Raw genomic sequence first — 26,394 nt, 5'->3', positions numbered from 1 at the left:
TGATGAGAGAGAAACAATCAGCTGCCTTCTGCATGCCCTTACTGGGGATTGAGCCCACAACCTGGGCAGGTGCCCTGACTGGGAACTGAACTGGTGACCTCTTGGTTCATGGGTTGATACTCAACCACTGAGCCACATTGATGGGGCTAAAACAAATTGTTTTTTTTAGTGGGAAAGAATTTCATCATTTTGAAATCTCATACGAAAATCATTTTTTCAAGGGCAATGTCTTGAAGGTGCTGACTTAAAGTTATATTTTATTGGTGATATGTTAAAACCCAAGTTATTCAGCACTTTGTGAAAAGGCATCTCTGACCCTCTAAACATAGCCATAAACCTGGAAGTGAGCAAGGGGGGAGAAAAAAACCTGTGTGTGGTGAATAACTGTTAACAAACCTATGCATTTTTAAAAAACTGATTCTTAGAAGGGAGAGGAAGAGAGAAGAACATCAATGTGAGGGTAAAACACCAATCAGGTGCCTCCTGCATGTCTCCTATCGGGGATTGAGCCCAAAATCTAGGCGTGTCCCCTGATTGGGAACTGGACCCATGGTCTCTTAGTTTCTGGGATGATGCCCAACTAACAAAGAGACACCCGCCAGGGCCAAACCTGTGCATTTTAAGACAGAAAACTTTCCTCATTTTTCTTGTACATCACTTGCTGTCCTTTCTTAGTCTCTGCTGCTAGTTCCTCGTTTATGCTTCCTCTAAGGCAGTGAGTACCTCAGGACTCAGCCAGGGACTTCTCTAGCTGGTCACTCCTATGGAGATTTCATCAACTTATGGCTTTAAATATTACTTATCAACTGTCTCTCTGATGCTCAGGTTTTTCCTGTAATCCACATTTATATTTCCAACTGCTTTCTTAACAATGGTACCAAAACCAAACTTTCTGAGCTTCCCTCAAATTTATTTCTCATCTCAGTAAGTGGCAAATCCTCCTTCCAGTTGCTCAGGCCAAAACCTTGACTTCTTTTTCTCTCATATCTTCCCTCCACCCAGTTTTCCCCCACATGCAATCAGCTCACCCTTCAAATTATATTAGGACTTTGCCATTTCTCATCGCCTTCACTGCTACATGCTGCCCTACAGTCTGTTCTCAACACTGCAGAGGATGGTGACCTTTACACACTGAATCAGACCATGACACTCCTCTGCTGAGCAGCTTCCCATCCTACTCGGCCAGAGCCACAGCCCTCACAATCGCCCGCAAAGCCCTGTGCATTGTCCCAGCAGGTCTTTGTTCAAATATCGCCTTCTCAGAGAGAACTTCTTGGACTGCTGTATTTAAAATGAAACCTCCACATTCCCACACTTTGTCCCCAGAATATATCAACCACTCAGATCAGATACTATTTTCTTACTCATTTCTTGTCTGTCTCTGTATTAGACTGCAAGCTCCAGGGTTCTGCTTGGTTCCCTGGCCTGATTACTGTACCGTGCGCAAAGGATGCTCCTTGTGTGAAGAAGGGTGGAGGCAGACCGCCCCCTGGTGATTAGATGAGACACTTTGATTTTTCCCACATTTTTCAAGCTTTTAAAATTGAAATTGGGGGAAATCCATTTGAAGTAAAAGGGAAAAATGACAATTATACAATGTAAATTGTATACCAAAAGAAAAACTGGTCAGGTGGTTTTTTAAAATCTTTTTAAAAACATTTTAAATTGTTAATATCTTTTAAATGAGTAGATAGAATAACCCACCAGGTGGTTTCAGTTTATTTGGAAAACATTTGATAGGTTAAAACATTCTGCAGCAGTATGCTGTCTTTAGTTTTTGTTTTTTTTTTAAATTGAAAAGGTGAACACACAAAGGGACATTCCACCTGTCATATTTCTGTCCCTCTTTCACCCTGTACACCAAAGTATCAATATGTGGCTAGGGATTTGAGGATAACAACCCTTCTTCAGCCAGAAAGATTTCTCTAGCATTTGCTTACACACACAACACTCCTACAATGTTTCTATATTAAAAATATCGGTAATATTTAATTCTCTAATATTATCTTAGGCATTGATTCCGCTTAGATTGAAATTTCATGCAGTGAAATAGTGACCAGATTTCATACAATTTAATGATGTTCAGTCTAAGTTGGAACCAAATTTGACATACATGGCGTTTGGATAGATTGATAAGTATGACCCTTCCATCAACTTAACATTAATGACTCTGTTGTATTAGAAAATGTGATTAACTCCTTTGCTAATGCTTCAAGGAAAAGGACATTATTTTAAGTAGACATGTTAGTCATTTTAGTTTGAATTCTTATTTGAAATATTCCCAAAACACATGCATGGTTAATCTTTTCCCACTTTTTCCTCTCTGTCCTTTGCCAGCATTACTTAGAGCCTCCTGTGAAACTGAATGAGGCTCTAGAAAGGTACGGACTTAAGAATGAAGACTTTTTTGTCTTGAAGCATGGGGAATCAAGATACCTACGTAACAACGAAGAAAGCATTGAATAAATATGAGCACACGAGCTGTTAATGGAATAAATTTGATATAAATTTGAAAGACTACAAAATTCATGATTTTGATTTTTCATATTTGGAAACTTCCTTTACATCTGCAAGTTTCTGTTTTATGTTTTATGTAATAACTGCACTAATAGGACGCCAGTTCATATAAACGAAGAGTTCAGGTATGGTTAAGTAATGAATTGGCTAAAACTGATTTTTTTAAAGACTCATTTCTGCTCTGTTCTTAAGGGTCTTCTGCAAGGTTAGTCCAGCCTGCTCACATAAACATATTTCTTACTTTCACACTAGAGTAATGATAAAGTTGACTCCTACATGCTTATAGCACTTCTTACTGAGTAGCTTACATGCCAAATATTAAGTGATATATTTTTTAAGCATAAAAACATAAAAGTTAGGCTAAGCTACATTTGTAAAGACAAATTTTTAAAAAGAAAGGAACAGTATATTTCTATTGCATGCCTACAGTCCCTAAATCAAAAACCCTGACAGAATAAGGGAGTATGGTTATGAGAATGTGACTTATGACATTTTCTATTTTTAATCTAAATGTCAGACCTGCTAAATACAAATATAGCTGCAAGGAAATATTTTACAAAGATTAAATGTAGATCTTAAGTGTTAATATACCATGCACTTTGAATTAAATTTTATTTTCTCTGTATACTCATATTTTTCTGGTTTCTTAGCTCTAACTCAATATATCAATAAGATTTATATTTTATGTTTGACATTACTCAGATGTCATATTTTTATATTAAATGATTCCCTCAGCATGATTCTACTTTTAGTAAACCATTGTAGAATACTAATATTTTGTGTGTGTGTGTGTGTGTGTGTGAGAGAGAGAGAGAGAAGAATCAGCTGACCTGAGTGAGCTGATTTGGAGGTTCATTCTGTCTTATTCATAGTCTCAGTGAAATGAGCTTTATTAATAATCATCAAAGTAGGTTTTTTACACCAAATGCTTTTTACACCAGGTGGTGCTGTAGCTCATCTATATGCATGCTAGTTAGCCACTTAATTTCACAAGGACTTTTCTGTTACTGAAACAAGTCACCTATGCTCACTGTGCCTCAGTTTCCTCATGTGTAACAAGAAGAGAATTTTGAGCTACCTCCAAAAACTATGAATAAATAATTGATTTTTTTTTTTAAATGCACTTTGAAAATATAAGGGAGAAAATGACTTTTTAGGATACCCTTACCTAATACATATAGGTAGATTGAAAGCTGAAAATAGGCTAATTTTTTTTATAATGTATTGTTCCTGTTAGAGTTCAGTATATCTATAAGGACACTAAACACTGAGGATTGACAACTTTATCTCATTCATTTTGTAAAATTTGGAGAGCCAAAACCAAATGTAAATGATCTTAATCATAATTTAGCATTTTTATCTACAAAGATGCAAACTGGTCAAAAGTAAGTATATATGTAATGTTTGTGTATATATTGCATGTAAATGTATGTGATTTGGGGGCACTAAAGCACAAAAAATTTTCCCATAAAATGGACCTTCAGGAAAAAAAACAAGCATAAACTTTTTCACTTCAAAGGAGCATTTAGCAAGCAGCTGCAAATCAGAATGTTAGTTTTGAGGTGTGTTACCCTAATACTAGCCAATGTTTTTATGATTACCTTCTTTGCTATTTCACACTGAATGGAAAATTCATCTCTTACCTCTGCTCTATGAAACAAGCTAAGTACCTCTTGTTGATTTCTTCTATGTCCAATGCCTTAACATTATTTTTGTATTCACATTTACCAACTGATGGTCTCTAAGCACTTTAAATTATGTGCTAGTTCCACTTAATTGGGCCTGCCTCATATTTCTAGGCTGCCTCACAAGCTTTAATTACCATTCACATTCTTCCTACTTTGATGTTTTATTACTAAGAAGTACATTAAGCTTCATCTCTCCTTATAGAATCTCACTGTTGAGTTAGTCCCATTTTATTTTTTTACTTATATCTACATTTTGAAGGATTTATCTGCAAAATGAAAAAGAAAAATTGTAAAGTATAAGACAAATATATTCTCTTCCCTTCAGTCTAATGTACTTCATAATACTTTTTAATCTCCTTCCTCTAAGTCAATTTCATTTTCCTCTTTGATTAGCTGGCATCATTACCAAGGTGAGACATTATTGAAGTTTCCCTTTTTCCTGTGGGAACTGAGGAACACTGACATTCCTCATTGCCAGAGAGATGGAACCACCAATTAAAAGTCTCACTTAATAAAAGCCAAGGTGTGCCACAATCTTCAGAGATAGAAATCTGCTTGGGCATTTCCATTATGTAATTCTCTCTGGGTGGTTACAATGACTCCTCTTTCTCCAGCATTTTGACATTTCAGGGTCAATGCTCTTATTTCCAGGATATGTGATTATTCAAACTAATTGAAGAAGAGGCAGTTTTAGCATTCAATGCTGCTAATGCACATTGAAACCAAAGCAGTTAATGTGTGCATTTTGAATACATATTTTCGGTAAATAACAAGGCAGGATAAAACATTACAAAGAAATGTATCTTTCAGGGAATTAATACTTATGTTTGCATCACTGATAAAGTATTATTTTTAGTCATCATATGTACATTAATTACTACTGTAGCCACTTAGGAATTTACATGTTTCATCTCAATGTTGAATCCTTTTTCTACTGTAAAAATATTTTTTCCAATTTTGAGTTCTGTATCAGGATAACTGTGAAAACACATCTTTCTGTTTGAGGATTCTGACTTCCTATGGAAATCCATGTATTTACCAAGGGAATTTAAAGTACTATTAAAGCTTTGCCTTAAATACTTGAGTAGGAAAGCTTCTGCTTGCATTTTTATTAATACTAAGCATGGTGGTGATGAACTTGAATACTATAAAACCTGGCTGAATTTCAATATATCGGTGAATTGTTACAGTAGCTTATGGAGCAAAAATATTATTAAAGATAATAGCTGAGAAATTTTCATATATTGTATGTAATTTTAGTCAAGTAAAATATGGATGAAAATTAATGAATAAAGTACTATCAATTAATAGGAGAAAACATAACCTTGTGAATTACTTTTCCTTTTTATTTAAAAAATTATGATAAAATTAATGCCATAGTAAAAATTTCAAACAGTAGAATGTGAACATAGAAAAATCATTTCCTCACCTCACAGTCCCATGCCCAGGAGTCTGAGTATCATTCTAGAAGTGGCTATCCATATATTAGCCTAAATCTCGTTCATTTAAAAACATTCATATTTCATGGGTGTCTTTCCACATTAGCATATTCAGACCTACTCAGCTCTTTAAGACTAGATGATGGACTTAACCAATTGCCTATAGGTGGGCACTTAGATGGATCTCAGTATTTTATAACAGCATCTTTACATGCTGGCACACTGAATGGGAATGAGTGAGCAGGAGGAAACATTTCTCCGAAAAGTTTACCATTTTCATTGACTGGAATAGATTTTAATAACTAGAATAGACTTTTGAAAGCAGTATGGCTAGGCTGGCAGGTGGACTCAAGAGCATAGGATCTCACTGCTACTAAAAGAAGGTCATTCCTACGGCAGTTCTAAACATAGAAAAGTCAATCACATACTAATGCTCTCTCAGGTGAGTACTAATCACAGCAAACAGCAGAAGAGGAGCTTACATATAAAAAGGTCACTGTCACTTCAAGTAGAAGAAATAATTAAAGTAGCTCAGCAAAGAGCAAAATAAAAGGAAATGTTTCAGAACAAGCTGTTATATTTGTTTGGTATAAATAAAATGGTCCAAAATACATCAGAAGACCATGGCAAGTTCTAGCTGTGGAAATGATGAAATCTGATATTTACTGTTTAAATTCAGCAGCTGGAAGAACCCCTTTGTAAAGAAGATGTTTACTTCCAGACTTCATTACTCTTTGGGAAGCATGACCTACCAGTTAGAATTTGGGTATTATTGTTACCTTTTCCTTCACGTCCGCATCAGGATGATTAACTAATGCTCTCATTTTCTGGGCACATTCTTCTCCATATAACAGGGAAAACAATGAACCTTGAGTGAAAGTAGGCTGAATAGTTAAGTGGCCTTCCTTTTTGAGGCAGTTATTTATATTCTGAAATAGCGTAAGAGCTCGAAGAAGAATCTCCTTTGCCACGTGGCCATCATAAAGGGAAAGGAATGATGAATCCACCTGAAAAAGGAAACAACAAGAATTATTTTAACATATGAAAACATTTTTCTTGTGTATTTTCACATTTTAAAAATCTTACCATTGAACATTATCCCTAAGATTGTATAATATAAATTTAAAATCTTATGTACCCCCACAGTGTATATTAATGGAAAAAAAGGTTTCATATTTTAGCTGAAAAATAAGATTTCCTTGGAATCCTAGAATATAATCATTTGGGAAAACTCCCACTTCCTGACCCATCATACAGTCTTCTTGGGACCTTACCAATTCACCCGTCAAACATTTACTGCACACTTGCCTGCGGGGCACAGTGAGCAGGGTAACAGAGCAGGGTCTCCACAGGAGCTGAGGTGGCTCTAACTGCACCACCTTGTTCCCTTCAGAATACTGAGTTTTTAATTGTCTTGTTCTCCTGTTACATATTTTTGTCTCCTCCCTACACTGTAAGCTCCATGAGGACAGCGCCATGTCATCCTGTACTCACTTGGAATATCGGGATTCAGCCCAGCAAGGGGCGCATACTGGGAACTCCTTTCATACCAGTGTTTCAGTGGGTAAGAGATACATGTGAGCACAACCAAGTCAAGTGTAAAAGATGTGACGATATAAGTAGCTTCCAAATTGGGTGGAGACAGAAAAATTACTATTTATTTTTACTAGGGAGACCTTTTGAAAAACAAATTTTAAAAGTAAAATATGCTCCTTACAAAAATTTTGAAAAGTTCATAGAGGCAAAAAGAACCAAAGAAAAAACATAATACAATATTGCTCCTCCGAGATGATCCCTGTTAGCATTATATCGATAAAAGGGATAAATTCATCCAGGTCCATCTGTCCACATCTACACATTTGCATGTTTACAAAACAAAAAAGTAAGCTATTTACTTGGGCACCAAGTAGTCCTTCCGTCATGGCTGGATTTTCAGACAAATTCAACAGCAGCTTTAAAACCTGAACCTGAAATAAGAGCAATATTTGTTTATTTGAGACTCCATTGGCATGAATTGTAAGTATCAGCATTCCTATCACTTATAACTGACAACTTAGCAATAAAAAAATTAAAATAGAATTCCAACTTTAAAAACAAAGGTCAAGTAAAACTGGACTTTCTATAAGATACTTGAAATGACAGAGTGAGAGCAGGGAGGGGGTTCTGAAGTCAGGAAATGGTGACAAATGTGCTCTCCACTAGACCGAAAAGGAACCGGATGTGTATTTTATAAAACTTGCTCTGATTACAAAGGCATTATGTGTTTACTAAAGAATATTAGCAAAGAAGACAGAAAAGCACAAAAAGGAAATTCACCCATATTTCCATGACCAGAAATGATCACTATTAAGTTTTGGTATTTTCTCCTTGGTCTTTATGTACCTGCTAGAGGCCTGGTTCCTCGGCCTGGCCTGCACCCTTTCACAATCCAGGACCCCTCAGAGGCTGTCGGACTGCAGGTTTCGGTCAGATCCCCACAGGCCAAACCGAGGGACCCCCACTGGTGCACAAATCCATGCACCAGGCCTCTAGTACCCTGTTTCCCCGAAAATAAGACAGTGTCTTATATTAATTTTTTCTCCCTAAGTTGCGCTAGGTCTTATTTTCAGGGGATGTCTTATCTTTCCATGCGTTAGGTCTTATTTTCGGAGGATGTCTTATTTTCGGGGGAACATGGTATGCATATAAGATCTTTGGTTAATCTCTTCCCACTCTTCCCCCCCTCCTCCCTTCCCTCTGAGATTCATCAGTCTGTTCCATGTTTCATGCCTGTGCATTGAGCGCCTGCCCCTGATGGTCAGTGTGTGTCATAGCTACCACCTGAACGATCAAATGGTTGCTTAGGCTTTATATATATATATATATATATATATATATATATATATATATATATATATATATATAGATCCTACATATTCATATATTCCTTTGAATATGTTGAACATACTAATTTGTTAATTGAGAATATATGGCTTTGCTTAATTTTAATTTTATTTTTTTAATCAACTATTAAAAATTATGCAGTGGAAAACTATATGAAATATTGATATTAAACTTTATTTTCCTTTAAATTTTTAAAAATAAAATTAATAAATGATCATGATAAATTTCAAACAGTGCAGAAGAGAACAAGGTAAAAACAAAAGCCACAATCCTATCTGCCTACTGCACTTGCACTGGAAACCATGGGTAAAATTTTCTTGTATATGTGGAGATCATGTTTTCCAAACAGACATCCTTTGTAAAATTACAGCCTTTTAAAGTGAAAGAGCAAAGACGACTTTCGACCTTTTTCTTTTGTGCACTTCCTGGAGTCACTGTCAGGTCTGGGGAGCCCAACTGGCTGCCAACAACACCTATAGAAAGTGTTGGGAATAAACACTAGTCTCCAACTTCACTGAAGTTTTAAGAAAACTGGGACAAGAGTTCTGAAATAGGATAGTCCCAAAACTATGAAATAAGCCTGGATGAAGTCAACAGAATCTAAAAGGCCCTCTAGTTGTCAATGAGGGCAGATTTACAACCAGGAGTAACAACTGCAGCAGCACACAGTATCCTGAACTAAAATTCCATGTTGCTTTGTTCTGTAGAAGACAGATGACATGGAAAACAAACACAAACCACACCAAAAAACATGTAGAGCATGTATTTCAGTTTGAAACCACACTGTCTCGGTCTCTTATCACATGTGCCATCTTGTAGGGGGCTGTGTCATTTCTTTTAAACCATTAAGTTTTCTTTGCTCTCACTGACAATGGAGCAGTTTATGTACATTAATCTTCCACTATTTGTATTTAGTTATGAATCAGTGTTATAGCCAAAAGGTTATTATTTTTAATAAGTGACCTCACTAGTACAGTGAGATCACTTATTAAAAATAAGATATAAAAAAAAGTCATTTTGGTGGTTACTAAGAAAATATCTAAAATGAATACAATTTCCCACTTAAAAATGGATTACTATCCAAAAGTTAGTTTGCAAGTTGAAACTTTTTTTAAGGAGAAAAACAATGTTATAATTGGTGGTTAGATTTCCAGACAGACCAAAAAAGCCAATTTTCTATTCCAGAAATATTGTACTAGGCAGAGTAATGGAAAAATAGAAATAGAACATACTATTGTGGTGGGTGTTACTTCTTCTTCTTCTTTTTTTTAAATAATCCTTACACAAAGACACGTTTTTCTGATTATTTAGAGAGAAACATGGATCAGTTGGTTCCCTCACAGATGCGCTCTGACCAGGGATAGAATCCGCAGCCTAGGTATGTGCCCCGACCAGGAATCAGATCCACAGTCTGGTTTGTGGGACAATGCTCCAACCACGTGAGCCACAGCACCCAGGGCGTGAGTCACCTTTTAAAAAGTCATAAAAATATATTAAAACACAGACCAAGTCTGAGACAGATTTTACAGCCTCAAGGTCAGACTCGCCTGACTCTGAACTCAAGTGCTCCCCTGGGGTTTTGGGTAAGGCAGCTGCACAGAGAGGCGGAGGGGGGGTTTCCTACAGCTGCCAGGCCCCAGGGTGAGGGAAGGGAGTCCCTACAGGGCCCCAGGGGCTGGAAGTCACCTTGGTCTCCTGGAGGGGAGACATGGTGATGGGTGCATGCATTTTGGAAATTGTGACTGGATGGAGCAATATTGTTAAGATATTATTAATATGATTATTACATTTAATTTTGAATGCCTTTAAAAGGATTATAATGAGGCTCTACTGTGATCACAATTTGATAACCTCAGAAATAACTTCAGTGACAACGAGTATTTGGAGTCTGGCTTCATATCCGGTTCTTCTAAGATGCTTGTGCATTTTGCCCAGCCGGTGTGGCTCAGTTGGTTGATCAATATCTGGTGCACCAAGACGGTTTCAGGCTTGATTCCTGGTCAGAGCACATACCTAGGCTTGATCCCCAGTAGGGGTAAGTAGGGAGGCAACCAATCAAAGTTTCTCTCGCACATGTATGTTTCTCTCTCTCTTCCTTCCTTTTTCTATAAAGTCAATGGAAATATCCTCCGGTGACAATTTAAAAACAAACAATCAAACAAATACTACAATGCTTGTGCATTTTTATATCAACTGTGCCAGAGAACAGAGACTAATTCAGTAAAACACTGATGGATCAACCCAACAAATCAGAAACTCTGATTAATCTGCCTCCTGTTTTTATGCTATTTCTTGAAAATGGCACTTGATAAGAATACTCACTAGTGTGAGGGGTTATTCAAGTAACTTTCATAGGGTGTCTCTTGAGATTCTACTGAATTCAGCTCAACCTACTGCCTCCTATGTCTACGTAACAGGTCAAAGTGAAGCACTGAAACACCCATTACTAAAACTTAACAGTAGTATCACAAAGACTTTTCAGCCAATAATGGCTGAATCAACATGTTTTGTTAACCCTAAGGTAAGCAAAAATTCAATTAACCAGCACTATACCTCCAAGACGCCATTGGGGTGGGGGCTGGGGGAAGCTAGATACCTTCAGTAGAAGATAAACTGATGTGCAGAAAACCAAATAAATACCAATCTACTGATGAAGCAAAATATATTATTTTCACAAGTTCATTTTAAAATTCAATATTACGGAATAAAAATAATTCACTTTCTTGGACCCATGTAAGGGTTTTTAATAAACTTTAACTTTCTCTTTTGAGGGACTTGAAAATTCAACTCCAATCTTATAACCTTGATGCGATAGCTCTTTGTACTTCAAGTAATCACTGTTCCTTCGTACCTTGGTGGTTCCATTTCCTGAAAGCAACACTTGGAACAGGTCTGTAATGTGACTGGTAAACATATGCTGATGGTCATTGGTGACTGTCATGTTTGTTAGCAACCTCAGTCCCGCCAACTGCACAGGGGAGTTCAGGGGGCCGGAGAAGACATCCTCACAGACTTGACTGACGTATACCTGGAGGAGGGGGGAAAAGTGAGCATCTGAGAATCTCCAGAGTTTTCCTATTGAACAATAACTTTCTGCACAGTGAGTCAACTGTTCTGAGCACAACAGAATTAAGAGGGAACACGTGTGAAGTCTCTTTGTACCATGGTTAAGCACCTTCGCAGTAGGGTCTAGGAGGTACATAAAGAAATAAAAAAGTAAAGAAGGTGGGGGAGAGTAAAATAGAATTCTGCATTATAGTTAGTCCTATCAAAAATAAGCAAAACTGATGGGAGAATCCAAGATGGCTGAACAGGTAAACACCTCGCCGCAGCCGCACACAACAATTTCAATAAAATACAACTAAAATATAAAATGACATTACCCAGAACTACAGAAAAGTCGAATGACTGGAAATTCTACAACGAGAAGCAAGGAGAAAACCAGAAGGAAGAGGAGCCGGAGAGGAAGGGCGGGGTGGCTAAGTGCCTGGCTGGAGTTCCCTAGTGGGAAGGAGACAAAAGCTCCGACTGTGCTGGGCCCCAGTTCCGACTGCTCTGAACCCCAGTTCCAGGCCAGACCCCGGGGACCCAGGCTCATCCATAGGGAGCTGGGCTGTAAGGCAGAACCCCAGGGGAGCGCTGAAAGGAGGTCCCGGAGGTGCGCACATTGTGTGCAGGGAAGGGAAGGTCGGCTGTGTCGCGGGATTGCCCAGGTGGGAAGGAGACCAAAGCTCCGGACTGCTCTGAACGCCACCTCCAATTCCACTTCCAACTGAACTGAACCCCAGTTCCGGGCTCACTGGGGGAGAGCCTAGACTGTTTGGTAGCAGGCGAAAATCGAGGGCACCTTTCTCTCAGAGGTGCTTGCAACGAGTACTGAAGGACCCTGGGGATTACTGAAACTCAGGAACTGCATAGGGTGGGGCTGACAGAAGCCAAGGCTAGGCTCCACTCTGAAACCCCGCCCCATCAGGGAAGCTGCAAAAATGCCGAGACATCAAAATAGATCACAAACGAAAGAAATGGAGGACAAAAAGCGACTGGATATAGAGTTCAAATCTACGCTTATAAGGTTTTTCAAGAATTTCCTAGAAAAGGTCGATAAGATCTATGAGGATATGAAAAGGGATCAACTAGAATTAATAAGGAATCAACAAGAAATGATAAGGGATCAACAAGAAATAAAGAATACATTGTCTGAAATAAAAAATATTATAGAGTCCTAAAAACAGAATGGAAGATCGCAAGAATCAAGTAAAAGATTTGGAACATAAAGAGCCAGAAGACACTCCTCCGCAGAAGCAAGAAGGCAAGAGAATCCAGAAAATTGAAAATAATGTAAGAAACCTCTGGAACAACTTCAAGCAAACCAACATCAGAATTATGGGGGTCCCAGAAGATGAGAGAGAGCAAGATATCGAAAACATACTGAAAGAAATAGTGACAGAAAACTTCCCCCACCTGGTGAAAGAATTAGACTTACAAGTCCAAGAAGCGCACAGAACTCCAAACAAAAGGAATCCAAAGAGGACCACACCAAGACAAATCATAATTAAAATTCCAAGAGCAAAAGACAAAGAGAAAATATTAAAAGAAGCAAGAGCAAAGCAGGTAGTTAGCTATAAAGGAGCACCTATCCGATTGTCAGCTGATTTCTCAACAGAAACCATGCAGGCCAGACGAGAATGGCAAGAAATATTCAAGGTGATGAATAGTAAGAACCTACAGCCAAAGATAATCTACCCAGCAAAGCTATCACTCAGAATCGAAGGCCAGATAAAGAGCTTCACTAATTAAAAAAAAGCTAAAGGAGTTCATCACCACTAAACCAGAATTATATGAATTGCTGAAGAGGGTTCTTTGGGAAGAGAAGTAAATAAAGATAAAAATTATGAACAACAAATATGTAACTATCAACAAGTGAATCTAAAAACCAAGGAAATTAAAAAAAAAATCTGATGAACAATATTAACTGTTGAATATAATAGGATCAGAGGTATGGAAGGGGAGTGAACTGACAATTCTTGGGGAAAAGGGGAGAGGGGGTTGTGGGAAGAGACTGAACTGTGCACCTATGGATGAGGACAATGGGGGGTGGGGAAAGGGCAGAGGGTGGGGTGGGAACCTGAGAGCAATAGGGTGGGGGGTGGGGGGGGGAGGAACATTTGTAATAATATGAACAATAAAAATTTATTTAAAAAATAAAATAAGCAAAACTATACATGGCCCAAGGTTTATATATGCCTAGGGGAACGTACATAAGCTATACCTTCATAATATTGTTAACCACAGCTGGCAAAAAAATAATGTAATGCCAGAAGACTCAAGTTTCACACATAATAATAGAACTAAACCCAGTATGATGGAAAGTGTTTTGAACTCTATTTTCTATGTCTGGCCATAGTCTTTGGAAAAATTCTCTCTCTCAGATAATTGGTGTTCACCCAACTAAATCTGAACTCCACCAAACACACTAACTGGTGGCAAAAATTCCCAATATAAATGCTAAGATAGTTAACATTTAAATAATACCCAGGTAGTATCCATGTTACCACAGAAACTAAAGCAATGGCAGTAAAGCAAAGAGAGATTAAATTTTTAATCTGGTTTCTAGATCTAAATGATGTTTATAAGTCAACTGACTCTTAGGTCACAATTTCATCACACATCATTCCTTTGGAAAAAAAAAACAAAAAACACCGCATTTCCTTAGGTCTTATAAATCCTATTTAGGTAAGATAGTGATGGCTCTCAAAGCATTTCCTAAAATGTGTTGGGCATTTACATCTCTATGATCTCTGAACCTTTTGCCATTTCAGTTCAGTAGTTGCAGCTCAGTTATTCCTGGACCTGTGCCCACCTTACCTCGTTCCTTTCTCCTGGAATCCCCTCCTCCCCAACTCTACTTGTAGAAAACTTGCTGCCTCTTGCACACCCCCCACTGGGGATGTGCCCGCAACCAAGGCACATGCCCTTGACAGGTACCAAACCCAGGACTTTTCAGTTCGCAGGCCGATGCTCTATCCACTGAGCCAAACCGGTTTTGGCCCTTCTAGTTTTCTTAAAAAAGATGTGAATCATGTTCATTTCTTAGCTCTGTACTACAGATCAGGAACTCAATAAATGCTGAATTAACATAATTTCCTAATTTGTTGTATCTATCATTTGATGTTATTTGACTCTGGCCTGGTTCCTTTACTACTTGGATTAAACTGAATCTCTAAATTCAAAAATTCATTGCACCTCTTACTGGCTGGTTTAGATCCCTCCTCTGCCTTATTCTACACATTAAAAAGTAGGCAGACATTATTCCAAAGGAGAGACACACATGGTCAATAAGTTCACGAAAAGATGCTCAACATCACTAATCATAAGGGAAATGCAAATCAAAACCACAAGGAGATGTCACCTCACTTTTGTCAGAATGGCTATCATTAACATAGCAATAGCCCTGGCCAGTGGTTCCAAGGACAGAGCACTGTCTGTGCACAGAAGGGTCTCTGGTTCGATCCACAGTTGGGTCATATGTGTGAGGCAACCAATCGACATTTCTCTGTTTCCCTTTCTCTTCCTCTCTCTTTAGATTTGATGAAAAGGCATATTCTCAGGTGAGGATTAAAATTTTATTTTTCTTTAAATCAATCAACCAACCAACAAACAAAAAAGTGGCAATAATGGAGAGAAAAATCATCCCTGTGCACTGCTGGTGGGAATGTAAACTGGTGCAGCCAGTACAGAAACAGTATGGAGGTTCCTCAAAAAATTAAAAACTAGAAAAAAAAAAAATTAAAACTAGAACTACCATATAATCCAGCAGTTCCACTTCTGAGTGCTTATCTGAAGGAAACGAAATCAATATTGCGAAGAGAAAGCTATAACCCCATGTACACTGGAGCATTATTCACAATAACCAGGAATAGAAACAAGCGAAGTGTCTGTTGGCAAATGGATAAAGAAGATGTGATATACACAAATGGAATATTATTCAGCCATTAAAGAGGGGGAAATACTGCCATTTGCCACATGGATGGAACCTGGGGACATTATATAAAGTGAAATAAGTCACAAAGAGAAAGACAAATACTGAATATATATACTTATATACAGAATCTAAAGAAGCCTAACTCATAGAAACAGAGTAGCAGGTGGTTGCCAGGGGCTGTGGGTGGGAGAAATGGGGAGATGTTGGTCAAAGGGTACAAACAGCTAGTTATAAGATGAATGAATTCTGGCGATCTAAGTACAGCAGGGTGGCTATAGTTAGTAACACTGTAGTGCAAGCAGTAGCCCATGTATACCTCAAGTTGCTAAAAGAAGAGATTCTAGATGTTCTTACCGCCGGAAAAAGAAGGTAACTATGTGAGATGATGGAGGTATTAGCTAACACTATGGTGGTCATCATTCTGCAATGTATACATGTATCCAATCATCACTCTCTACACCTTCAACTCGCACAATGTTACATGGCAATTACAGCTCAATAAAGCTGGGGGAAAGGGTAATTCTTGGCCATAACGTTATAAAGGATAGTCTACTAAATTTTTATTACTGACCTTTATATTATTTTTGCTTTCATTTATCGATAACCTTACACATTTGTGATTTTAGATAGCTTACCTTTATCTTGATTTGATTTTCAACATTCACACTCAGGTTACTTAGTGCATTTAAAGCCTTCTCTTTAATACTGAAGTTGGGGTCCTTGATTTTGCTTCCAACAATTGGAATACCACCCAATTCACGAATAATAACCTTAGAGGGGGAAAAACAGCACTGTAAATTCAATATGTAGTCCCCTACATTGACTTCTTTGCATCTACAAACACAAATAAAAAATTAATGACTTTTTGGAAATATCTTTCTTATATATAACCCATAATTCCTATTTAAAAAATTTACCACCCATAATATAATAGGTAAAGAAAATCAATTGAAAATAAAATTAAGATGTATTTAAACTATTGCATGGTGATATATAAAGATTTGCCCAGTTACTATAATGATCTCAAAGCAATTTACAAAAAAAAATTATTTCAGTTTGAAATTAGTTATATCATTTCTCTATATAGGCAAATTTACAAAACTATGATTTAGAATACTAAAGCAGTGTTTTGTTAAAATATGTTCTTTGGAATACCAATCCCTCGAGATGTTAATGGATGTTCCATTTTAAGAAGGGGAGGTGTTGTGGCTGAGCCAGTGTGAGCAGCTCTGGGTGTAATCACAGTCACAGTCACCATATTTCTTTGTTGTAATGTTTTAATGTTCATGTGCATTGGGAGGGTCCAAGAGGGGAGTACTGGATATAGTACAACTGAATTCTGAACAACACGGGCTTGAAATGCATAGGTCCACTTATACATGGCATTTTTCAGTAAGTTCTATAACTGTATTTTCTCTTCCTTTTATTAATGTATATATAGGGCACAATGTCACAGGAAGGACATGGTGTCCTGCCACCCATGAGGAGTAAGCCCAAGTTGCTGTTGGATGTGTTATACACAGAGGAGCCATTCTTCAGGCACTCTGCTCTCTCCACATCCAATTTTCCTTATTTTTTTTTAAAAAGATATATTTTATTGATTTTTTACAGAGAGGAAGAGAGAGAGATAGTTAGAAACATCGATGAGAGAGAGAGACATCGATCAGCTGCCTCTTGCACACCCCCTACTGGAGATGTGCCCGCAACCAAGATACATGCCCTTGAACGGAATCGAATTTGGGAACTTTCAGTCCGCAGGCCAACACTCTATTCACTGAGCCAAACAGGTCTCGGCAATCTTCCTTATTATTTTAATGACATTTTATTTTCTCTATATTGCCTTATTCTCAGAATATAGTATACAATACATATAACAAAATATGTGTTAATCGACTGTTTATGTTATCAGTAAGGCTTTGGGCCAACAGTAGGCTATTAGAAGTTAAGTCCTGGGGGTATCAAAAGTTATTTGCATATTTTCAACTGTATGGAGGTTGGTGCTAACACTCTTATTGTTTAAGAGCCGACTGTACTGGTATTTCTATGAACTGTGCACAAAGAGGGTCATTTCCCAGAGTGGTGGAGATGGGAGGGACATCTATTAACATCTTGCAGAACTGGAGTTCCACAGTTTGATAAATGGTTCCCAAATTTTCAGAGGAAAATTAACTCTGGAATTTCTCTCAAGCAATTGCAGCACTATGATACTATGTGCCTTTGGCGCTGAGGCTGAACTGTACAACTGCTCCAACTGTTACAAGAAACACAGGTTGAAAATGATTACTGGCGTGTTTACCAGCAGCCCAAGACCCTTATCCTGTTGTTAAGGGGGCATAGCATGGAGAGGAAAACAAGCCTTCCCTCTGCAGTTCCAGGTTCTTCCCAAACACTTGTAGTTACCGTTACTAAAAACAGCACTCGACCCCCACCCACCCCCACTGCTAAAGCAGATCAAGTCACTATAATTAACAATGAGGGGCACTAACTCTCATTACCCAAGAAAGTACTGATTGCCAGTGGCCACTGACACACTGGCGTACAGTTTATTTCAGAGAGATATAAAACTACTAGTAGCCCTGCGCACTAATCCGTGCTCGAGTAGCTCACTGCCACTTGCCTCAGCTGGTCGCCATGCCCACTGCTGCTCGTAGCTCTACACTGCACATAGCTAGCCGCCCGCCCTCCTGTAGCTCTCCACTGCTTGTAGCTCACTGCCCCGCCTTCCTGCTGTATGAAGTCCCGGACCAATTTGCATATTGCCCTATTGTAAGTATAGATGGCATCAGAAATACCCCAATACAGGCATGCCACTAAATTATTCTCTGTTGTTTCTGATTGCCCGGCACTCCTCTTTCCCTGGGGGCAGACATGGCACCTCCTCTGTCCCATATAGTCCCTGGTGGGACTGCTGGTCAGCTGTGTTCATACCCATCCCTGCAGTATGGCTGCAGGATGCTCCTGTGAGCCAGGCCTCGCTAATCATGGTTCATGGTGCCCCGACCCAGCGACTTGACCCTTGCGCAGCACTCCACCTTCCAGACTATGAACTATAGGGATGAAGGCTTCAGAGGCCGGTGGCTTTGTTTCCATCCCTGAGAAGGAAACCTTTTTGTAGTCAGACACACAGAGACCAACACACAAAAGAAGCAGGCGTAAGCAAAGACAGAAGATAGAGAGAGCGAGCTCCGGTAACACTTTCCATAGCCTTGAACTGTGTTCACTGGTGCCTGAAACCAGTGCTATTCTTGGATGTCCAAGTTAACTGAGCTCAATATTTTCCCTTTCTGGTTAAAATAATGTAAGCTGGGCTCTGTCACTTGCAACTAGAAGAATGTGAGCAATACACAAATATTCTTTCTATTTCATCATAAATCTCTAGAGCTTTACAGTAAACCTTGCTATACTGGAGAAAACTGGATTGAAATAAAGCATAAAATTCAAGTTAATTTTGCATTCATCACGTTAACAAAGGGGCACTAGCTGAAAACAATAACAGAAAATGTTTCTTCTCTTTCTTCATGGGGTCAGAGATGAAAGCATTCAGATTAAGCTCTTTAGTCTTATAAGCTGTTTACATTGCTTAGTGGTTGTTGGGAGCGATCCAGGGACAAGCGGTACCAAAACCATTCTCATAAGAGTTATTAGAGTGAAAAGAATGTACTTAAATGTGAGATGCTTTCATTGTTCTGCTGCTGAATTTTAAATAATTTAAAAGGCCATGCAATGCTAATGTTAGATGCATTTATTACAAATGTGATACCTGTGACCAATTCCATAGGGTTCTAGAAACATATTAACAATCGCCTCGCTTTAAGCTGTGCTTTTCAGAAGAGGTGTAAGAGGTCACATTGTACAGGTGAGGAAACTGAGGCTGACTCCCCAGGGTCACCATTACTGCTGGTGTGTGGGAATGGGAGGAGCCTGTGGGCTGAGACAGGGTACTTACCTGGTTAGTTGAAAAGGCTGCATTGTTGCCCAGAGTGACCAAAGCTCTTTCAATGATTGAAGTGTCCTCAGTTAACTCAAGCAGATAAAGGAGTTTCTGAAGTTGTTCAGCATTTAGGACATCATCATAGGAACCATTGGTTAAGTCTTCTGCATAAAAAGAAAATGATATAAAGTTCACCTAAAATCAGTATGACATTAAACTTTTTTTTAAAAAACAGTAGTGAATGCTCTGATGCCAGGCATGGAGTTAAGCACTTTGTGTTTTGTCTGATATAATCCTCAAGTAATCCTGGGAAGATGCTATTTTAATCTATAGATGGTATTTCTTTTTTAGCAAGACACTGCATGCAAATAAGATATAACCCTAGTGCCAATTGCATTTTCTGTTTCTTAAAAAAAATCAGGTACATCCATCCAATGAAGCATTTGCCTATAGGAATGAGATTTGCATTAAGCAGACCTTTTCTGAACACAATTTTAAGAGAACTCTGGCAGGAGAAAGTTATGGGAGGAACTGAATCGTGTTTTTTGTGTGGCTTTAAAAAAATATTTTATTGCTTTTTTTACAGAGAGGACGGGAGAGGGATAGAGAGTTAGAAACATGATGAGAGAGAAACATCGATCAGCTGCCTCCTGTACACCTCCTACTGGGGATGTGCCCGCAACTAAGGTACATGCTCTTGGCTGGAATCAAACCTGGGACCTTTCAGTCCTTAGGCCGATGCTCTATCCACTGAGCAAAACTGGTTAGGGCTGGTGTGGCATTTTTGTTTGGTTTATATGAACAAGGCATTGATGATTGGGAGGCTCCACAGTTGTCCTGACCTGCTGTGGTGAAGACAAAGGAAAAGCTGTCGTTCTAAGGAAATGCTAGAACAGTCAAATGTTGGATCTGCTCAGTGACTTTTAGAATTATAGCTTTTAACATTAAAAAAAAAAATCCTCTTTGCAGAAATCGAAAACCATTTTTATAATATTACTAGTGGCCCAGTGCATGGATTCATGCACATTGAAAGAAAATTAATTAGGAGAAATATTTTATTTTTTTTTTATTTTTTTTTATCTTTTCTTTCTTTCTTTCTTTTTTTTTTAAAAAAAAATAAATCAATCTTTATTGTTCATATTGTTACAAAGGTTCCTCATTTCTTCCCCCCTCCACCAGGTTCCCACCCCACCCTCCGCCCCCTCCCCATCCCCCATTGTCCTCATTTATAGGTGCAGTTTATGTTCAGTCTCTTCCTCCCTCCCTTTCCCCGATAGTAAATCCCTTTTCAGATAGTAAATCAGTTACTTAGCATTTTCTCATATCAATAATACCACCACATGCCCAATGGTAGATTTCACACAAAAGACATTTCCAAATAGGTCAACCAGCCTCATCCAGGCCCCACCCAAGGCACTCACAGATCAACACCCCAGCCCTATACTAACTCAACACATCCAGATCTAAGCCTTCATCACTTGATTCAGCAGACCCTCAAGTTCCCACAAAAGTTTCCAGCCATGTCTGAGAGGCAGCCGTGGGGCAGGGGCAGGTGAGAAGCGAGCTGTTCCGGGCCTGGCCTCTGTTGCTCTGGTTCGTTCCATAACCAGCTGCTCCGGGTCTGGTCACCGCCGCTCCCGACCTGGCTGCTGCTGCTCTGGGCCTGGCCACTCCCGACCCGGCTGCTCCCAGCCTGGCAGCCGCTGCTCCGGGCCTGGCCGCACCCGACCTGGCTACTCCGGGCCTGGCCGCTGCTCCGGGCCTGGCCGCACCCGACCCGGCTGCTCCGGGCCTGGACGCTCCCAGCCTGGCAGCCGCTGCTCCGGGCCTGGCCGCACCCGACCCGGCTGCTCCGGGCCTGGCCGCTCCCAGCCTGGCAGCCGCTGCTCCGGGCCTGGCCGCTCCCAGCCTGGCAGCCGCTGCTCCGGGCCAGGAGAAATATTTTAATATCACTATTTGCCCTTTCTCTATAATAGAAGTGCCAGTGATGAAAACTAGTAAAATGTTTATGAAAATACATAGATTAATAAACAATAACGTGATATAACAAAGATGATATAAAAACATAATATAAAAACAAAAACATGATATTAAAAAATTGATAAAAATATCTGATAAATTGATTTAACTTATTTTAATATCTCCCTGTATACCACTTTAAGAGTGAAAACATTTTCAGAGTGCTTGACTAATTTCCATTGTGATGAAGTATTTACTACTGTAATGTCACATGCTCTTTGAACTCAAGAGAAAGTAACATATAACTGACCATGTCCGAAAATGGGTTCAAGTAGGACTATTCCTTCTGTCTAGATTGGTGACAGTGAGAGCTTTATATGTATTCACATGCACAAGTCAATTTTTAAATTGCTAGTACATGTCATATGTACAGGTTGGTCGTATGTATAGTCACTTAGCCATATATATATATATGTGTGTGTGTGTATATATATATATATATATATACACACACACACACACACACACACACATTATATATATATATATAGACTAGAGGCCCAATGCACAAAAATTGGTGCCACAGTAGGCCTTCCTTCCCCAGCTGCCGGTATCAGCTTCCCTTGGGCTGCCCACTGGCACCTGGGACTGGCTTGCCTCTGGCCTGGCTCCATCAGGAAGGACATCCAGAATGACGTCTGGTCTAATTAGCATATTACCTTGTTATTACTATAGATTACCCTACCTAGTAAAGAAGAAATATGCAAATATGTGCCACAAAGATGGTGGCGCCCAGTCCCCTCAGCCCTGCCAAAGTCCCCCAGTCCTTTCAGCCCTGCCAGGGTGTGGCAGGCACTCGGCTGGACTGGACCCACCCTCAGCCCCCCATGGCCACCCTGAGGTGTGGGCAAGTCTCGGATGTTGGCTGGGTAGCCGATGCCCAAGATGCAGGCAAGGTAACCAGGGCTGGCCGAGGCTTGCACTGCAGGCAATGGCAGCAGCAGAGGTGTGATGTGGGCGTCGCCTTCCCCTGATCGCCAGGTTGCCTCCTGTCCCTGAGGGCTCCCGCTCCAGTGCATGAATTTTCATGCACCGGTCCTCTAGTTGTGTTATAAACATAGAACAATTCCTTAAAAGTGAAACTAGGATTATAGGTCAGACAGTGCATGTGTCCACACTACACTATTGGAGGTGGGGGAAGAGAAGGGTTATACAAAATAGGTACAATATTATGTCACATCTGTACTTTTCTTTTTAAAACATGTACCAAATTATTATAGGCGGTTATCTTTGGGTGCTAGGATTGAAAGTGACTTATTTTCCACCCTGCGCTGAGTATTTTCTGATTTAAAAAAATATATATTTTATTCATTTTTTATAGAGAGGAGAGAAGGATAGAGAGCTAGAAACATCGATGAGAGAGAAACATCGATCAGGTGCCTCCTGCACACCCCCTACTGGGGATGTGCCCGCAACCAATGTATATGCCCTTGACTGGAATCGAACCCGGGACCTTTCAGCCCACAGACCGACGCTCTACCACTGAGCCAAACCGGTTTCGGCTATTTTCTGATTTTTTAAAAAAACAAACATGTATTACTGCTGTAATTAAAATAATTAAGTCACCCTGGCTGGGTGGCCCAGTTTGTTGGAATATCGACTTGTACACCAAAAGGTTGCAGATTCGGTTCCGTCAGGGCTCACATCTAATTAACAATACTCTATTATACACTTAAAATTGCTGAGAGTGTCTTCAAAGTTCTCACCCCAAGAAAAAAAACAAAAAACTGTAACTGTGTGCTGATGGGTATAAATAAACTTATTGTGGTGATCATTTTGCAATACATAGATATATATCAAATTATTTTAATTTGATATATATGTATATATTGATTTGATAAATACAATAAAGAATGTTATATGCTAAATGTACCTCAATTAAAAAATATCACCTTCTGAAAATTTAAGAATGATACTGACAAGAAGGGTTTTTCTCAATGTGATTCAAAGACAAAGATGTAGCTTCAGGAAGAAGATACTGTGAGCAAGTTATTTTGTAAGCTTCCTTAGGTAATGGTGACTTTGGGAAACAATAAAATTAAGTTTAAAAAGTAAGACTTTGGCAGTAGCCAGTCTGGCTCAGTGGTCAGAGTGACCACCCACAGACTGCAGAATCGTAGCTTTGATTCTGGTCAAGGGTTCGATTCTGGGGGCATGTACCTTGGTTGCAGACTCGATCCCTGCCACATCTGGGCACATTGGGGAGGCAACCAATCTATGTTTCTCTCTCCCCCTCTCTTCCACTTTCTCTAAAAATCAATGGAAAAGATATACTCATATGAGGATTAACAAAATAAAACAACGGAAAAGTAAGACTGTCAGTCTTCATCAGTGTGAGAAGTACGAGCCCAGGCCACTAGATCAATTACTTACTAGTATACAGAAACATCTCTGACACAAAGGCAACATATTAGGCTTTGTACATGAGTATACTAGTAAATGCAAATCTTTTTTTTTTTTTTAAATATATTTTATTGATTTTGTACAGAGAAGAAGGGAGAGAGATAGAGAGTTAGAAACATCGATGAGAGAGAGTCATCGATCAGCTGCCTCTTGCACACCCCCCACCGGGGACATGCCCGCAACCAAGGCACATGCCCTTGACCGGAATCGAACCCGGGACCCTTCAGTCCCCAAGCCGACGCTCTATCCATTGAGCCAAACCGGTCTCGGCTAAATGCAAATCTTTAAAAAGATTTTTCCTTTGTGCGAAAGGGGAAAGAGACCTCCCCATCCATTCCCTTCTTACAGAATTTCCTTGAGCAAACTTGTAATTCCTTTATGTCTCTTTGACATAAATACACATCTTTTTAAAAGATAAGTAAACCTCTTGCCACTTTACAACCCAATAAAATCTTTCTTAGGGGCTTTGGGATTATCTGTTTCACCCAAAGAACTTGTGCGCATATATGCATAACCCATGGACACAGTCAATAGGTGGGTGAAGGTCTGGGATGGGGGTGGGGAGGGCTAGAAGGGGTCAATGGGGGATATGGGGGACATATGTAATACTTTCAACAATAAAATTTTTTTTTAAAAAGAAAATGTAAGCATCAAGGAACACCAGGTGGAGCTGATCTTGTCTGAGTTCAGGCTTGGCACCTGGCTCCATATTGCAACCACCTGCTTATCAAAAAGATACTGAGAAGTCTTATTTTCCCCCAGGAGAAAGGCGAACACAAATAGCCACCCCAACTGCCAGTGCACTACGGACAAACCATACATAGCGAGGTGGGCTTCCCTGCACTTCTCTGGGCAAATGCTGCAGCCAGGTCCTCCTAAGGACAAGCTGTTTATCTTGAGGACATACACGTCACAGGAAAGAGGTTACACCTGGGTCTACTAAGAGGCGAGAACTCTTTGTCTCTGCAATCCTACCCTGTTTCCCCGAAAATAAGGCAGTGTCTTATATTTTTTTCTCCCAAAGTTGCGCTAGGTCTTATTTTCAGGGGATGTCTTATCTTTCCATGCGCTAGGTCTTATTTTCGGGGAAACACGGTAGTAGCAAGCAGATTGCCTGTGATAGGGGTAGCCATCTAGGGGAGTGCTTCTTCTATAACGAAGCTATTTTAGTTCTTCATTTGGAGAGGAGTTTCTTGGTTGCCAGGTGATTTTAATGATTCCCCCTAACAGCGCCCGTGATCTGAAACGTCCGGCAAATGGTTAGAATCCTAACGCAGCCATCCGCTCCTGCACAGACGCCTAACCCTGGGCTGGCCCAGCAGGCAACGGTTCCATTTTGCAGCAGCAGCTGCGTCCACACCCGCCTCCAGCATCCCCGGCTGCACACAGATGTCCACGGAGACCAAGGCACCTGCCCGCTCGGAGGCTGGGCTGTGTCCGGGCACCACTGCCCCTCGGGCGTCCGTCCGTCCGTCCTTCCAGGGCAACTGCCCCAGAGCGGCATCTGCTGCCCCGGCCCCGCGGCCCCCGGCCGCCGCCGGCGGGGACCCCTCCGGTAACACAAAGGCCGGAAGCGGTGGAACGTGAGAAGCCACCGCGGCGCGTGTGGGAAACCGGATCCGCAGCGGCGAGGCCGGGCTCAGGCCGCGGGCCCGGCCATGTTCCACCCCGGGATTTCGAACAAAGAAGCGGAGGCGGGGAAGGGGACGGCCCCCCTCTGCACCTGGGCCTCCCTGCCTCCCTCCACCTTCCCTCCCTCCTCGGCTGCTGCCGTCCCCGCGAGCACGCGGCAGCCAGGGGCGCCTGCGGCATCCTCTTCAGCATCTGCCCCCGGGATCGCCCCGGCCCCCTCCTCCCCGACCTGCCCGGGCCCCCGAGGCCTCACCTGCGGACCGCGAGGGGCGCAGCCGGAGCCCCGGGCCGCCCCGCCGCTGCGCCCGCGTCAGCCGGTAGAGGCAGTAGCAGGCGCCGGCCCCGAGCAGCAGGCCGGCCGCCACCCAGCCCGCGTCCCGGGCGCCGCCCATGCCGCCCCGCGGGGTCCGGCGCCGCGCGGGGCCTGGCGCGGGGCTCGTGGGCGCTGGAGCCTGCGGAGCGAGCGGGCCGCCGGCCGCGGGAGCTGCAGCGGCGCCGCCGGAGGAGAGGGGAAATGGGAGCCGGAGCCCCGCCTCTCGGAAACGCAGAGAGTCAAACCGCCCCCTCCGGCCACGACACATCCCGGCGGCTGCCCGAAGGCGGGGCGAGGGGCGGGGTGCGGAGGGCCGGTCTCCGAGGAGGACGGCCACACGGTGTGACCTGAGGGGGGCCCGGGGGACTGCCACTGCTACTGCCACTGCCCGGGATGGGCTTCCCGGGGCTTCCTCCCAGGCCCGGGCCGCCCCGCCCGAGCCCGCGCCCCCCCCCGGGTGGGGCGGCTTTGATGCGCCCCGCCCACCCCGCCTCCAGCGCCCCGCCCACCCCGCCTCCAGCGCCCCGCCCCGTCCACCAAGCTTCATAGCCCCGCCCACCAGGCCCTGAGCCCCCGCCCACCAGGCT

General features: G+C 41.3%; 2 protein-coding genes and 1 non-coding gene across 9 annotated transcripts in view; 1 reads left to right on the top strand and 2 right to left on the bottom strand.

Annotated features, from left to right (window-relative positions):
* Nucleotides 1–3,626, top strand: part of NAPEPLD (N-acyl phosphatidylethanolamine phospholipase D) — a 41,785-nt gene extending 38,159 nt beyond the window's left edge. For all 7 annotated transcript variants that reach the window (XM_045578529.1, XM_036429643.2, XM_045578527.1 and 4 more), the window contains exon 5: nucleotides 2,338–3,626. In XM_045578529.1, coding sequence (XP_045434485.1) covers nucleotides 2,338–2,466 — 129 coding nt within the window. In that variant the 3' untranslated portion in view covers nucleotides 2,467–3,626. The remainder of the gene's footprint in view (nucleotides 1–2,337) is intronic.
* A 1,907-nt stretch (nucleotides 3,627–5,533) lies between these two features.
* ARMC10 (armadillo repeat containing 10) lies at nucleotides 5,534–26,139 on the bottom strand. Its single transcript, XM_036429647.2, has 6 exons — nucleotides 25,748–26,139; nucleotides 19,456–19,604; nucleotides 16,145–16,279; nucleotides 11,379–11,555; nucleotides 7,540–7,611; nucleotides 5,534–6,651 (listed from the first exon to the last, which is right to left on the bottom strand). The coding sequence occupies exons 1-6, from the start codon at nucleotides 26,073–26,075 to the stop codon at nucleotides 6,400–6,402; spliced, it is 1,113 nt and encodes a 370-aa protein (XP_036285540.1). The 5' UTR covers nucleotides 26,076–26,139; the 3' UTR covers nucleotides 5,534–6,399.
* Nucleotides 16,943–17,071, bottom strand: LOC118714632. The gene has a single exon (XR_004986636.1). It is a non-coding gene; the product is annotated as a small nucleolar RNA SNORA11 (small nucleolar RNA).
* Nucleotides 26,140–26,394: the final 255 nt, after the last annotated feature.

This window comes from Pipistrellus kuhlii, unplaced genomic scaffold (assembly GCF_014108245.1).
Source record: "Pipistrellus kuhlii isolate mPipKuh1 unplaced genomic scaffold, mPipKuh1.p scaffold_m20_p_10, whole genome shotgun sequence".
Classification (NCBI taxonomy): domain Eukaryota; kingdom Metazoa; phylum Chordata; class Mammalia; order Chiroptera; family Vespertilionidae; genus Pipistrellus; species Pipistrellus kuhlii.
The sequence above is the reverse complement of the archived record's forward strand: the minus strand, read 5'-3'. Positions and strand labels throughout refer to the sequence as shown.

Excerpts from the sequence above, each read along its gene's own strand:
- ARMC10 (XM_036429647.2), bottom strand. The coding sequence starts at position 26,075 with ATGTGTCGTGGCCGGAGGGGGCGGTTTGACTCTCTGCGTTTCCGAGAG. Across the intron at positions 11,556-16,144 it reads AAAATCAAATCAAGATAAAG|GTATACGTCAGTCAAGTCTG; the intron begins GTAAGCTATCTA and ends CCCCTCCTCCAG. Across the intron at positions 7,612-11,378 it reads CAGGAAATGGAACCACCAAG|GTTCAGGTTTTAAAGCTGCT; the intron begins GTACGAAGGAAC and ends CTCTTATTTCAG.